At 63.8% G+C, this 13455-nt stretch overlaps 1 protein-coding gene across 1 annotated transcript; it reads left to right on the forward strand.

The window, feature by feature from the left end:
* Window positions 1-3255: 3255 nt before the first annotated feature.
* On the forward strand, window positions 3256-13003 carry TINAGL1 (tubulointerstitial nephritis antigen like 1). The gene is made up of 12 exons (XM_074555627.1): window positions 3256-3632; window positions 4466-4797; window positions 5354-5417; window positions 7260-7352; window positions 7435-7549; window positions 8761-8884; window positions 9061-9211; window positions 9917-10100; window positions 10346-10391; window positions 10809-10932; window positions 11893-11938; window positions 12059-13003. The coding sequence occupies exons 1-12, from the start codon at window positions 3271-3273 to the stop codon at window positions 12197-12199; spliced, it is 1782 nt and encodes a 593-aa protein (XP_074411728.1). The 5' UTR covers window positions 3256-3270; the 3' UTR covers window positions 12200-13003.
* Window positions 13004-13455: the final 452 nt, after the last annotated feature.

The following is a 13455-nucleotide window of genomic DNA, read 5'->3' on the forward strand; positions in this document are numbered from 1 at the left end:
CCGCCAGGGCAGGGGTGTGGGGGCACGACCCAGGGTGGTTTTACCCGTGTCACTGGGGGTCCCCAGTGTGGGGAGCAGGGGACTGTCCCCCCCTGCCCAGGCTGCACCTCTCCAGAAGCACAGCAGAGCCTTCTGCCTGCCCGCGCATGCTCCCAGGGCAATATATATATAGATTATATATATATATGATATTTATGCAATAATGTCTTAATATGCAACACCCCTGGGAAAAGCAACCCGAGGGGCCATAGGCAATAAGCAACAACCCCCTGCCAGCTCCCAGGGCTGGGCTGTGCTGCCCTGGAGGCCCTGAGGGCTCAGGAAAGGGGGAAATCTCCATCCCAGGGTGGCCCTGGAGCCAGAAAGCTGAGCAGGGGACAGCGCTGTCCCCAAGGAGTGTCCCAGCCCCTGCTCCTGCTTAGGGGATTCCCTCCCGGCTGGGTCCTGCGGTGCTCAGTTTGTCCCTGTCCCTGTCCCTGTCTGGGCAGCACGGGCCGGGCCTGGAGGGGACCTGCCACAGGGTGGTGTCCTTGCATGTCACCTACAGCAGAGCCACCGCAGCCCCGCGCTGTCCCGGTCCCAAAGCTGGGGCTGTGCCAAAGTGGCTCCAGGGGGGGCTCGGTGGTCACCCCACAGTGCCAGGATCTGCCCTGGGCTGCTCCCACCGCTCCCCTCTCTCTTTGGCGCAGTGGGGTTCGCTCCAGGTTCTCTGCTCCGGGCACTGGGGACCCCCAACCCTGCTCGTTCCCTCTCCCATCAGTGCATGCAGCCAGCGCGGGCCGTGCCAGGGCTGCTCGAACCCCCCCAAATCCCGGGGGTGCCCGGGCGGTGCCACACCGGGGCACAGCGCTGGGCGAGGTGCATGTGACAGCTTTGCAGGAATTGCAGGAATTTTAACCCTTTAGAACCCCCCTGCCCGGGCTGGCTGGTCCCCGCAGAGCCCTCCAGAGCCAGCGGTAGTTACCTCACTTGATTAACTTATTAATTTATTTGTTTCATTAAAATTTGGAGTAGAGGCTGCCTGCCTGCTGCTGTCTGTCTCCCGAGAGGTGGCACTGCGGCCCTGCCACCGAGTCGCGGACAAGGGACACAAATGACCGGGAGGGGACACAAATGTCCAGACGGGGACAAGACACAAATGTCCAGCAGGGGACACAAATGTCCGCCAGGGGACACAAATGACCAGCAGGGGATACGAATGACCAGCAAGGGACACAAATGTCCGGCAGAGGACACAAATGTCCAACAGAGGATACAAATGTCTGGACGGGGACACAAATGTCCAACAGAGGACACAAATGTCCAGCCAGGGACACAAATATCCAGCTGAGGACACAAATCACCAGTAGGGGACACAAATGTCCAGCAGGGGACACAAATTTCCTGCAAGGGACACAAATGACCGCCAGGGGACACAAATTTCCGGACACCTCCCTGACCCCTTAAGCTGCAGAAAGCCACCGAGATGGGACTGAGAGCTCAGCTCCAGCTCCCTCCTGTCCGTGCGGGGGTGCAGGGCTGGTGTCACTGCAGAAGGACCCGTGCCATGATTTTTGTCACCTTACAGTGAAGTGTCGCTGCCCGGGGAAGGGCTGTGCCCTCCCTGCCTGTTTGGTGTGTCCCCCCCAAATGGCGACGTCTCTGCGATGTCCCCAATGCCATCCCAGCGAGGTGAGGGTGCGTCCCCCTTCCCCAGGAGCCCCCAGACCCCTGTGGGGACAGCAAAGCTTCACCCCTGGCAGTGAGCTGTCACTCCCGGGGGACAGCGCGTCCTGCAGCGATGTAGGGGGGTTGAAGCGGCTCCTTCCCGTGCCGCTGGCCGGAGAGGAAACCGGGGCCGGCCGCCGCTCCGTCCCTGCCTTTCCTGGCCGCCTCCTGCCAAGAAATTCTCTCCAGGATCGCCTCGGGGCCGAGCCCTGCTGGGGCAGCGCCCCCAGAGCTGGGGATGGGGGCTCGGGGGTGCTCCAGCACCCCGGTTCTGCTCAGTGCCCGATGTGTGGGGTGCGATCCGTGGGGGGCTGGCTTTGGGGGGCACTGTACCACCCACCGGAGGGGTGGGCGGCTTTCCCAGGGTGGGTTTGGAAGGATTCATCCCTGAACCTGTGAAATATTCATCCCGCAGCCAGCTCGGCTCTGTTCATGGGGCATCCAGGGCCAACCCAGCCGTGGGTTGGGGTCTCCCCGCGTCTCTGGGCAGTGGGGACAGGGTGCTGGCACTTGTCCCTCTCCCGGTGGCACAGGCAGGGCAGGGGCTGCGTGCCAGCCCTGGGCTCTGCCTCCCGCCCTCACACGGGCACACAAAGTGCCCTGGCAGGACTTTGTCCCACTCCACCTTGGTTACCCCACGTGTGCCCAGGCTGCCACTCCCCGCCGAGGGGACACACACGCACACAGAGTGACACAGAGACGGAGCTGTGAGCTGGCAGGACCCGCTGGCCTCGTCCCACCGGAGCCCGGCAGCAGGAACGGGGTGAGGGGATGCTCCAACACTTGGCCTGTGGCCGCTGCCGCCTCCGCTTTCTTATCAGCTGGCAGGGGGACGGGGCTGTTTACGGGAACGCTCAGCTGCTCCCGCGGCGTCTCTGAGCTGTCAGGGAGCTGGCGGGGGCACAAGGACACAGAGCAGCGGCCGGGGATGTCCTTTGTGCCAGTGGCTTTGCTTTGTTCTCCGGGGGTCTTGGGGGAATTCGTGACTCACTGCGGATTCCTGCGAGTCCAGTCATGCTGGAGACGGACTGGGCTGGACTCAGTTCCTTCCTGCGCCGCTCCAGCTCCGCGTTGCGTGCGCTGCCCAAGGACGCGCTCACAGGAAAGGCCCTTCCAAGAGCGCTTGGAGCAGGGGCTCCCTGCCCGGGGGGCTCCACACAACCCTGGTTCAGGCGCCCAGAGCACCCTTGGGTGCCGGCAGCTCCCGTGCCCGGCGGGATTTGGTGCTCCCCGTTTCCCCGGCATGAATCCCACCCTGGCCGCTGCATCCCCCCCGTGGGCTCAGCCAGATCCCGTGGCCGCCCAGGGAACCCCGCCGTGCTCCCGTGCTGGCTGCCGTGAGCCACCCTCGAGGAATCCTTTGGAGATGCTCCCGGCCGGGCGGGGACAGCGGGAGCCCCGCGTGGGCGGCGAAGCTCCCGCAGCAGGTGCTGGAGCCTGGGGGGCGGCCAGGACCCCCCTGTTGTGTCCCTGAGGGCGAGGTTGGGCGCTGACAGCCGGGCTGGGTCCAAGTGACACCAACTCCGTGCCCTGGGGTGTCCCTGTCCCATCTGGACCCCTGGAATGGGGGGGAGTGCAGCCCCCTCCCCTCCTCTGCGCACACGTGGGCAATGGGGAAGCCCCCCAGGATGTACATGGGGCAGAGGGTGCTGCCCCCATAGCCGGGATCCCCCGTTTGGCGAGGGCAGCGCCGGGGGCGCACGGGGAGGGGATCAGGAGCCGGGGGACACCGAGGGGACAGAGAGGGCCACAAGTTGGGGGCTTCTCTCTGCAGCCCCAGGCCCGACCCCCGCCCCGCCGCGCTCCGCCCCGGGCCGCTCGCGGCTGTGTCGGCGCCTCCCCGCGCCCCCCCGGCCGGGGCGCGGCTATAAGGGAGCGGCGGGGCCGGCGGCGGGCACGGGGCGGCGGAGCGGCGGGAGCGGCAGGTACGGAACGGGCTCCGGGGGGACAGGGTGGGGCTCGGGGGGGGCCAGGCATGGGGAGAGAAGGGGGTCCCGCCCATGAGTTCCGTGAGGGATCCCAGCACGGGACCCTCCGCTCCTCTCACGGGGTCTCTGCGCGGCGGGCGCGGCAGGTACGGCCGGGAATGGAGAGGGGTCCCACCTACCCTTGGGGTCCCCGTGGGTTTTTGGGTCACCTTCCCCGCTTTATGGGGGTCCCGGGAGTCTCCTCTCTGCAAGACCGCGGGAGGCAGCCGGCAGGAGAGGACCCTTCCCCGTGTACCCCCGAATTGTCCCTACCGCCCCTTTTTGGGGTCCCCATCACCTCCCAAACCCAGCAGGCTGAGCCTGGCAGCTCCTGGCACTGCCCGCAGTGGGGTTGGGAAGGGGTCCCGGGCAGCCCCCGGAGTGTCCAAGGAGCCCCTTCCTCTGGGGGTTTGGGTTTGGAGCTGGTGGTGAAGGGGTGAAAGGGGTAGGAGGGCCAGGGATGTGCGGAGCTGGGAGGGGGGGGGGGAATGGTGTTTTGGAGCTTGAGCTGCGTGGTCACAAGGGGAGTTACAAAACCGGAATGCACTGAGGAGCCTGGGGAGGGCAGGGTGGGAGCAGAGATCGGGGAGGGCAGGGTGGGAGCAGAGATCGGGGAGGGCAGGGTGGGAACAGAACACGGAGAGTGCAGGGTGGGAGCAGAGATCGGGGAGGGCAAGATGGGAGCAGAACCTGGAGAGGGCAGGGTGGGAGCAGAGCTTGGGGAGGGCAGGGTGGGAGCAGCGCCCACCCCGCGGTGCCCCCGCCGTGCCCTCACCACTCTCACCCCGCAGGTGCGGGGACATGGCCGGGGACATGCGGGCCGTGCTGTGCCTCTGGCTGGTGGCCCAGGTGGCCCAGGTGGCGCGGGTGGCCGTGTCCTCGCGGGTCCGCACCCGCCGGGAGCTGGGCCCCGGTCTGTACCAACACGGCGTCTACGACGCGGGCGGCTCCTACTGCCAGCGGGGCGACGTGTGCTGCCACGGCCGCGACGACGGCTGCACCGTGCCCTACCACGACACGCTGTGCTACTGCGACCTCTTCTGCAACCGCACCGTGTCCGACTGCTGTCCCGACTTCTGGGAATACTGCCTGGGAATCCCGGCGCCCTTCCCCAAAGCCCCAGGTGAGGCTGCAGGTGCTGGGGTTCAGCCCTGGGGTGATGGATGTGGCGCTGCCCTCACTGCAGAGCTGCTCAGACTCCTCAAAATTTTAGAAATTGCTACAGAATGTCCAGGATGGGGATGGATTCCCTCAAAAAGAGGTGTGGGAGCAGCCCATGACCCCAGAGCCCGTTCCCATCAGTGCCTGCAGGGACACGAGGGGACATGAGGCGATGCCATCCCAGCTTGCCCGGTCACGTCTGGGGCAGGCAGATGCTGGCCCTGGTTTAACCCTGCGGGCAGCCCCCAGCTCCCAGCACAAGGCTCTCTCACAAGTCCCAGCAGCGGAGCAGAGCCAGCTCCCGGGCACAACCGGCCCCTTTATCCCTGTCCCGCCAGGCTGAGCACATTTAACCCTCCCAGCGCCGAGCCAGGCTCCCACCCTGCACCCACTGACCCCCAGGTGCAGCCTGGATTTAAGAACCACGTTGATTTTACCTTTGGTTTGCCCCCCCCCGGGAATTTGGGGGGCTGGCGGGACCCCAAACACTCACCAGGGGCTCTCCCATTTCCATACAGGCTGTGCCCGAACAGGACACAATTACCCCACAGGAGCCACGTACCGGGAGAACTGCAACCTGTGGTGAGTGTGACCTGTGGCGTGTCACCAGCACGTCACCAGAGGAAGGTGTCATGCTCCTGTAAACCTCAGAGAGCGAGGCCCGAGCTGGGTGGTGGGAGCTGCTGCCAAAATGCCTTTGCTCCAACAAAAATCCGGAGCCAAAAAGGGCCTTGAGCCTCTCCCAAGTTTCAGTTCATGCCTGCGTGGGAGCCGGCGCTGCCCAGGGGCGTTTTGGCCACGCTGGTCCCAGCCCAGCTTGCCCAAGCCTGACGGGGGTTCTGTGCTGCTGGGCACTCCCGGAGCTCGGGGTTAACTGGGAATGCTGGTGTTCTGTACTGGTATTGCTGGCATGCGGAGGTGGGGGGATTGGAGACGAGGATTGCAGCCCGAGGGGCGATGCTGCAGATAAGGGGAAATCAAAGGCAGCGTCTGGGGCGTGTGCAGGGCAGGGGCACGTGTGGGAACATGTGTGAGCACCGAGGCTGCAGGTGAAAAGACAGCCCGAGCCTCCCCACAGCTCTGGGGAGTTTCTCTGGGATTGTGGCACGGAGCACTCAGGGATGGAGGGTGTTCCTGTTCAATGTCAATGTCCCCAAGCCACGCAGGTGGATGTCACCTCTCTGCTGCTGGGGGAGCATCTCTGACCCATCTCTTCCCTTCCAAACCCTTCCAAACCCTCTGCCCCACACTTGGTCCCTAGAGAACAGGAATTTCTGCAGCATCACCCCCATCCTGCCCCTGGTGTGGTCCCATTGTGGGGTACCAGGGGACAAAACCCATGGCGGGGTGATACAAGGTGTGCGTGGCACCCATCTGGTGGCACCCTGAGGTGCTCCCAAGTCCCCAGGTGTCACACAGAGCACTGGGGCTGCAGGTGAAAAGCCAACCCGAGCCTCCTCACAGCTCTGAGAAGTTTCTCTGGGATTGTGGCACGGAGCACTCAGGGATGGAGGGTGTCCCTGTTCCCCTGGGAATGTCAATGTCCCCAAGCCACGCAGGTGGATGTCACATCTCTGCTGTTGGGGGAGCATCTCTGACCCATCTCTTCCCTTCCTAACCCTTCCAAACCCTCTCCCCCACACTTGGTCCCTAGAGAAAAGGAATTTCTGCAGTGTCACTTCCACCCCTGTCCCTGTTGGGGTCCTGCTGCAGGAGTACCAGGGGACAAAACCCATGGCGGGGTGACACAAGGTGTGTGTGGCACCCTGAGGTGCTCCCAAGCCCCCAGGTGTCACACAGAGCACCAGGATCGCTCAGGGATGGATGGGGGAAGGTTGGAATCCAGGTGCTGCCGGCCAGGATCGGGATGGGGGTGTCTGGCAGGACACGGCCACGGCCTCGCTCAGCTCCATAAAAGGGAAATGTGCCGGGATGTGAGCATGCCAAGCATTGCTCACTGCACGGGGGGAGCACAGCCCGGGGCTCCCCAGGGGACCCACCACACCCCCAGAACCCCCCCTCCGGCCCGGCTGTCCCCATGGAGTGCCCTGGTCACTGTGGGTCACCCATGGGGACGCCCAGTCCTGACCCCCAGCCCCGGGCTGCTGTCCAAGCCCCTCTCTGATGTCTGCAGCCCTGGCAGCTTTTCAGCTGATTTTCTGTCCCATGGCCTGGCTGCCCTCGGGGCTCTTGTGGGGGCTGGGGCAGGGGGGGACAGCTCCCAGGGTCACCCAGAGGCCACTCAGTGTCACCCAGAGGCCACTCGGGGTCACCCAAAGGGCTGCCCATGGATTCACCCCACTGCAAGGTGCCAAGCTCTGGTGACCCCTATCAAAAGCAGCCAGTTTGGGAGGGGCAGCGCCCACTCAGTGTCCCCCTGGTCACTGTGGGGACATCATTTCTCCCCTATTGTCCCCTCTGCAGCACCTGCGGGCCCGGCGGGCAGTGGCAGTGCGAGGACCATGCCTGCCTGATGGACGGGGAGCTCATCGATGCCGTCAACAGGGGCAATTACGGGTAAGGACCGGGCACAGGGGTGCTGCACCCCTCGCTGCTTTTCGGGGTGACCCCTGAGCCGCGCCCCCCTCTCCCCACGCAGCTGGAGAGCCGCCAACTACAGCCAGTTCTGGGGGATGACCCTGGAGGACGGGATCCGACACCGCCTGGGCACCTTCCGTCCCTCTGCCACCGTCATGAACATGAACGAGATGCACGTGAGTGCCCGCGGGGAGGGAAACTGAGGCACGGCCATGGCTGGGAAGGGGCTCCCAGAGCAGGGGGCAGGCAGGGCAGCCCTGGTGTTTGGAGACGGCGGCTCAGCAAATTCCCCCGGACAATCCCCGCGCTGCCAGTGTTGTTTTTTCCCCCTCTCCTCCGTGCTGGTTTCCCATCGGAACGCCGAGCCCGACGCTGCTGACTCAGCAGAGCTGCCTCTCTTTGCTTCTCCCTGCACCCAAACCCGGCTTGGGCACCACCCGGGGGTCCCTGGGGGGCTGGCAGGGTGTGATGGTGGTCACAGGGGTCTCTGGATGAGGGAAGAGATGAGAATTTGACTCCATGTTTCAGAAGCCTTGATTTATTATTTCATGATATATATTACATTAAATCTATACTAAAAGAATAGAAGAAAAGGTCTCCTCTCAGAAGGCTGGCTAAGAATAGAATAGAAAAGAATGATAACAGATTTGTGGTTCGCACAGTTTGTGCTGTGATTGGCCATTAATTAGAAACAACCACATGAGCCCAACCCCAGATGCACCTGTTGCATTCCACAGCAGCAGATAATAATTATTTATATTTTGTTCCTGAGGCCTCTCGGTTTCTCAGGAGGAAAAAAATCCCAAGGAAAGGATTTTCATGAAAAGATGTCTGCGACAGCAGCGCTTGGTGCACCCCCAGCCCCAGGTCTAATTTTAGAGGCGTTTCCTGCGGGCGATTGTGGCCGTGTCCTCCCCAGGAAGGCCAGGGTGGGGACACTGTCCTGATCCAGGGAGGAAAGGCAGGGCCAGAGGCCACCCTGAGGGGCTGTGTCACCCTGGGCTGTCCCCTCGGGGCGGCCACCGAGGGCCCTGCTGGGCTCTGGGATGGGACACTCAGTGCTGGTGTGCTCCAAGGAGCTGCTGAGGCTGTGGAGCCCAAATTTAGGGGAAATTGAGGGGTTTGGCCTTTGTGGGATAAAGGGGAACCCAAATCTTTGTCACTCAGGGTGATGTCCCTGACCTGAGGGGTCCCACAGTGGGGCTGGGGACACTAAATCTGGCTGGGGACCATCTCAGAGGATGGTTGTGGTGGCAGGAAGAGCTCTGGGAGTCCCACAGTGGGGCTGGGGACACTAGAGCTCACTGGGGACCATCTCAGGATGGCTGGGGTGGCAGGAGGAGCTGGGGGGTCCCGCTGGGCTGAGCCCCCCATCTCTGCCCCACAGATGAACATGGACTCCAACGAGGTGCTGCCGCGTCACTTCGATGCCGCCGAGAAGTGGCCTGGGATGATCCACGAGCCCCTGGACCAGGGGAACTGCGCCGGCTCCTGGGCCTTCTCCACAGCCGGTGAGGGGACAGCAGGGACAGGGGGGACAGCGGGGACAACAGGGATGGAGCCACTTCCCTTTGACCTGCGGGGACAGGGACGGCGCCAAGTCCCTCTGAGCTGTGGGGACAGCAGGGACAGGGACAGAGGGGACAGGGACAGAACCACTTCCCCCTGACCCGCGGCCCCTCCCCAGCCGTGGCCTCGGACCGCATTTCCATCCACTCCATGGGTCACATGACCCCCGCGCTGTCCCCACAAAACCTCCTGTCCTGTGACACCCGAAACCAGCGCGGCTGCAGCGGGGGGCGCCTGGACGGAGCCTGGTGGTACCTGCGCAGGAGAGGGTGAGTGGGAGAGAGGGATGGTGGGATAATGGGGTGGGATAATGTGGTGGGATGGGATGGGAATTGGAGAGAATAAGAGGGAATGGTACAGGATGGGAATGGAATGGGACTGGAGGGGATGGCATTGAACAGGATGGAATGGGATAGGAAAGTTGTGGGATGGGATGGGAAGGGAGTGGGATGGTACAGGACAGGATGGAATGGGGCAGGGTGTTACGGGACAAGATGAAATGGGAATGGGACAGAATCAGATGGGATAGGGACAGGATGGGACAGGACAACATGGGACAAGATGAAATGGGAATGGAACACAATGAGATGGGATGGGATGGGATGGGATGGGATGGGGGACAGGGCCTGCTCTGGGATAAAGGGGGTTTGGGGCTTTGGTCACCTGGGGAGAGCCCAGGAGATCCCTGTGCTTAACCTTGCTTGGGCAGCTGGGGAATGAGGGCAGGATGGACAGGATGGGGTTTGGGATTGGGATGGGAGTAGGGCTTGGGACGAAGATGGAAGTGGGGATTGGGATGGGGATGAGAGTGGGTTTTGGGATGGGAATGGAAGAAGAGGGATTTGGTGTGAGGATGGAGAGTAAGCTCGTTACGGGGATGGGATTGAGATGGAGCAGGAAGTTCGCTTTGGGATGGCGATGGCAGTGGGGTTCGGGATGAGGACGGAGCCGTTCCTTCCCCTCCCGCACCCCAGCGTGGTGACAGACGAGTGCTACCCGTTCACGAGCCAGCAGAGCCAGCCGGCGGCGCCGCCCTGCATGATGCACAGCCGCTCCACGGGCCGGGGCAAGCGGCAGGCGACAGCGCGCTGCCCCAACCCCCGGAGCCACGCCAACGACATCTACCAGTCCACGCCCGCCTACCGCCTCTCCTCCAGCGTGAGCGCCGGGCCCGCGGGCGGAGCGGGGAGCGGGAAGGGGCTTGGCTGGGGCTGCTTCACCTGGGAAAACCGAGCTTGGGAATGCGGCTGGGAAAACCCCGCTGGGGAGCGGCTCCTCCAGAGCGGCCGCCCGTGGGTGCTGGAGCTGCTCTGCTGCATCCCTGGGGTGGGAGGGCAGGGCTGGGGGTCCCGGCCTTGCTGCCACCCGGTGCCACCTGGTGCCACCCTGTTCTGTGCTTGCAGGAGAAGGAGATCATGAAGGAGCTGATGGAGAACGGCCCGGTGCAAGGTATGGAGCTGGCCCTCTGTGCACCCCAAAAGGTTGGGGTATAAAATAGGGAGGGGAAACCTCTCTGTCAGGGCTGGGGGAGCTGTGGTGGCAGCCAGAACCCCCTGAGCTGCTCCCCATGCATGCCCGGGCGGTGCTGCCCCAGTGCCCGTCACGCTGCCCACCCCAGCGGGCACCGGGTTGCTCATTAACTCCTGAGATTTAATCACCGTCTTGGCAGCTGCGTTTGTTTAACTTTATTTGCGCTTTTTGAAACCTCCTGGGAGTGTTTTTGCATTGCCCCAGGGAGGCTCCAGCTGCTGTTTGGAATTTGATGCCCCCACGCCCCTCTGTGCCCACATCCCCCACCCATGGGGACACAGATCCCCTCCCTCGGGACAGTGGCAGTGTCCCCAAACCCTCTGGCCGTCCCCACAGCCATCCTGGAGGTGCACGAGGATTTCTTCATGTACAAGAGCGGGATCTATCGGCACACGCCTGTGGCCGAGGGGAAGGGGCCCAAGCACCAGAGGCACGGGACCCACTCGGTGAAAATCACAGGGTACGTCTGGGGGTGGCCTGGGGGGGCTCACAGGGCCGTGAGCCATCCCATCCCATCCCATCCCATCCCATCCCATCCCATCCCATCCCATCCCATCCCATCCCATCCCATCGTGTCCCACCCCATTCAATTATCTTCCATTCCCATTTCACCTTGTCCCATAGCACCCAGCCCCATCCCATCCTGTCCTGTCCCATCCCACTCCCTTCCCATCCCACCCCACAACTTTCCCATCCTATCCCATTCCCTATCCCATTCAGGGTGGCAGAAATGTTCCCTTTGAGTGTCCCCGAGCAGGGAGGGGATTGGTGGCACGAGGGACAGAGTGTGGCACTCAGCACCCTGTAAAAGGGGGTGTTTGGAGGTGCAGACCCCCAGGATGGGGATGGATCTGCCCTGTGTCCGTGTTTCCTTCCTCCTGCCGTGGCTAAATATTCCTGCCCCTATTCCTGGAGCGGATGTCCCAACCTCAGATGGCCCTGGGGAGCTGCCAGGGCAGGAAATGAGCAGGGTCAGCCCCCCTGGTGCCCCAATCCCACCACGGGGCTGGGTGGGGGGACCTCGAAGTCTGGGGGAGCTTGGGGGACCCCAAAGTCTGGGGGAGCCTGGGGGGACCCGAATGTATGGGAGAGCTTGGGGATCCCAAAGTCTGGGGGTGCTTGGGGACACCACAGTCTCAGAGAGCTTGGAGACATCAAAGTCTGGGGGTGCTTGGGGACACCACAGTCTCAGAGAGCTTGGAGACATCAAAGTCTGGGGGAGCTTGGGGACCCCACATTCTGGAGGTGCTTGGGGACACCACAGTCTCAGAGAGCTTGGGGGTATCAAAGTCTGGGGGTGCTTGGGGACCCCAAAGTCTGGAGGTGCTTGGGGGGGATACCACAGTCTGGGGGTGCTTGGGGGGACCCCACGGTCTGGGGGTGCTTGGGGACTCCCCCTCACTGTCCTGTCCCTCTGCAGGTGGGGAGAGGAGCAGCTGCCTGATGGCCAGACCCAAAAATACTGGGTGAGTTTTCGGGACACAGCTCAGCCATGGGGTGCTGCCATTCCCTGCACCCCTGTGGGGTCCAGCTTGGCTTCTTTGGGGGTGTCACCGCCCTGAGCGTGTCCCCTGTCCCCTCTGCAGACGGCGGCCAACTCGTGGGGCACGGCGTGGGGCGAGGGCGGCCACTTTCGCATCGCCCGCGGCGTCAACGAGTGCGAGGTGGAGACCTTCGTGGTGGGGGTTTGGGGCCGCGTCAGCATGGAGGACATGCCCCACAAGTGAGCCCCGCGATGTCCCCGATGTCCCCGATGTCCCTGTCCCCAGCGCGGCCCTGCCCAGCTCACAGCACGGTGGGCAAGGCGCTGTCCCCTGTGTCCAGTGGCAGGGGGCTGGCGCTGTCCCCTCTGTCCCCTAAACGGGGGCTGGCGCTGTCCCCTCTGTCCCCTAACCGGGATCTGGCGCTGTCCCCGTGTCCCCTGGAGGGGGCTGCGTGTCCCCGCCGTGCTGACACAGCGGCTGGGGGCAGTGGGGCGTGCGAGGGGGATGCTCCGGGGGCTGCTCCCGTCTCCCATGGGATTTACCCGCTAATCCCCCCTGCCCCGAGGCTCGGCTGGGCTGTGGTGGCGCCGGGGGGGGCTCTTCAAAGGCAGCTGCACCCCCCCAAATCCCGGCTGTGGGATTTCTCCTCCTTTTCCCAATGGAAATTTCTGTCCCTCCCGTCCTGGCTCCAGCAGCTCCCCCCTCCCCAGCAGGGCAGCGCTGGAGTTTGGGGGTGAAATAACCCAACAAGGGGGTCCCCTGAGCCCCCAGGGCTGGGTGGTGCCAGGATGGGGTCCCCACCGTCCCCCCCAGCCCGTCCCTATGGTGCTATGGCCCTGCCACCCCCCTGGGGGACAGCAGGGACAAGGGAGGGCTCAGCCCCGTGGTGTCCCCATGTCCTGGGGGGGCACAAGTGGGGTCCACGCAGCCAGCACAGCCCAGGACCTCCCCTCTCTCCCCCACAACACAAGGGCTGTACTTTTAAGACATTTTTTTGTATTTATTTTGCTTTTTATTGTTTGTAAATAAAGTTATGGAAGCCTCAGAGCCCGGAGGGTGCGCTCAGTGCTCCGATGGGGACGCGTGGCCCCTGTCACCCCCTGTCTGGGGGGGCCCAGCGCGGCCGCGGGAAGGGCTGGGGGGGTGAGATAAGGCCCCGCTCATTGTCCACCTTCCGGCCCCGCCGCTCCGGTCACCGCGGCCAGCGCTGGCCACGCCGCGGGCACGCGCAGCCACTCGGGCCACCGCGGCCACCCATGTCACCACGGCCAGGGGGTCACCACGGCCAGCTGTGCCACCACAGCCGCCGTGCAGCTGGGCGGCCAAATGCCAGCTGCAAGTGCCACCACAGTGAGATGTGCCACAAAAATGAGATGTGACACCACATCCACGGTGTCCCCACAACCCCCGTGCTCTCCCTGGGGTGGCGCTGGGGCTGTTGTCGTCTCTTCCAAAGGCCTGCGTGGCTGGCGGGCCCTGTCCCTTTCCGTGTCCCCTCC

The sequence above is a fragment of the Zonotrichia albicollis genome, chromosome 20, assembly GCF_047830755.1.
Source record: "Zonotrichia albicollis isolate bZonAlb1 chromosome 20, bZonAlb1.hap1, whole genome shotgun sequence".
In the NCBI taxonomy this organism is placed as follows: Eukaryota; Metazoa; Chordata; class Aves; order Passeriformes; family Passerellidae; genus Zonotrichia; species Zonotrichia albicollis.

Excerpts from the sequence above, each read along its gene's own strand:
- TINAGL1 (XM_074555627.1), top strand. The coding sequence starts at position 3,271 with ATGGGGGGGAGTGCAGCCCCCTCCCCTCCTCTGCGCACACGTGGGCAA. Across the intron at positions 9,212-9,916 it reads TGGTACCTGCGCAGGAGAGG|CGTGGTGACAGACGAGTGCT; the intron begins GTGAGTGGGAGA and ends CCCGCACCCCAG. Across the intron at positions 10,392-10,808 it reads GGAGAACGGCCCGGTGCAAG|CCATCCTGGAGGTGCACGAG; the intron begins GTATGGAGCTGG and ends CCGTCCCCACAG.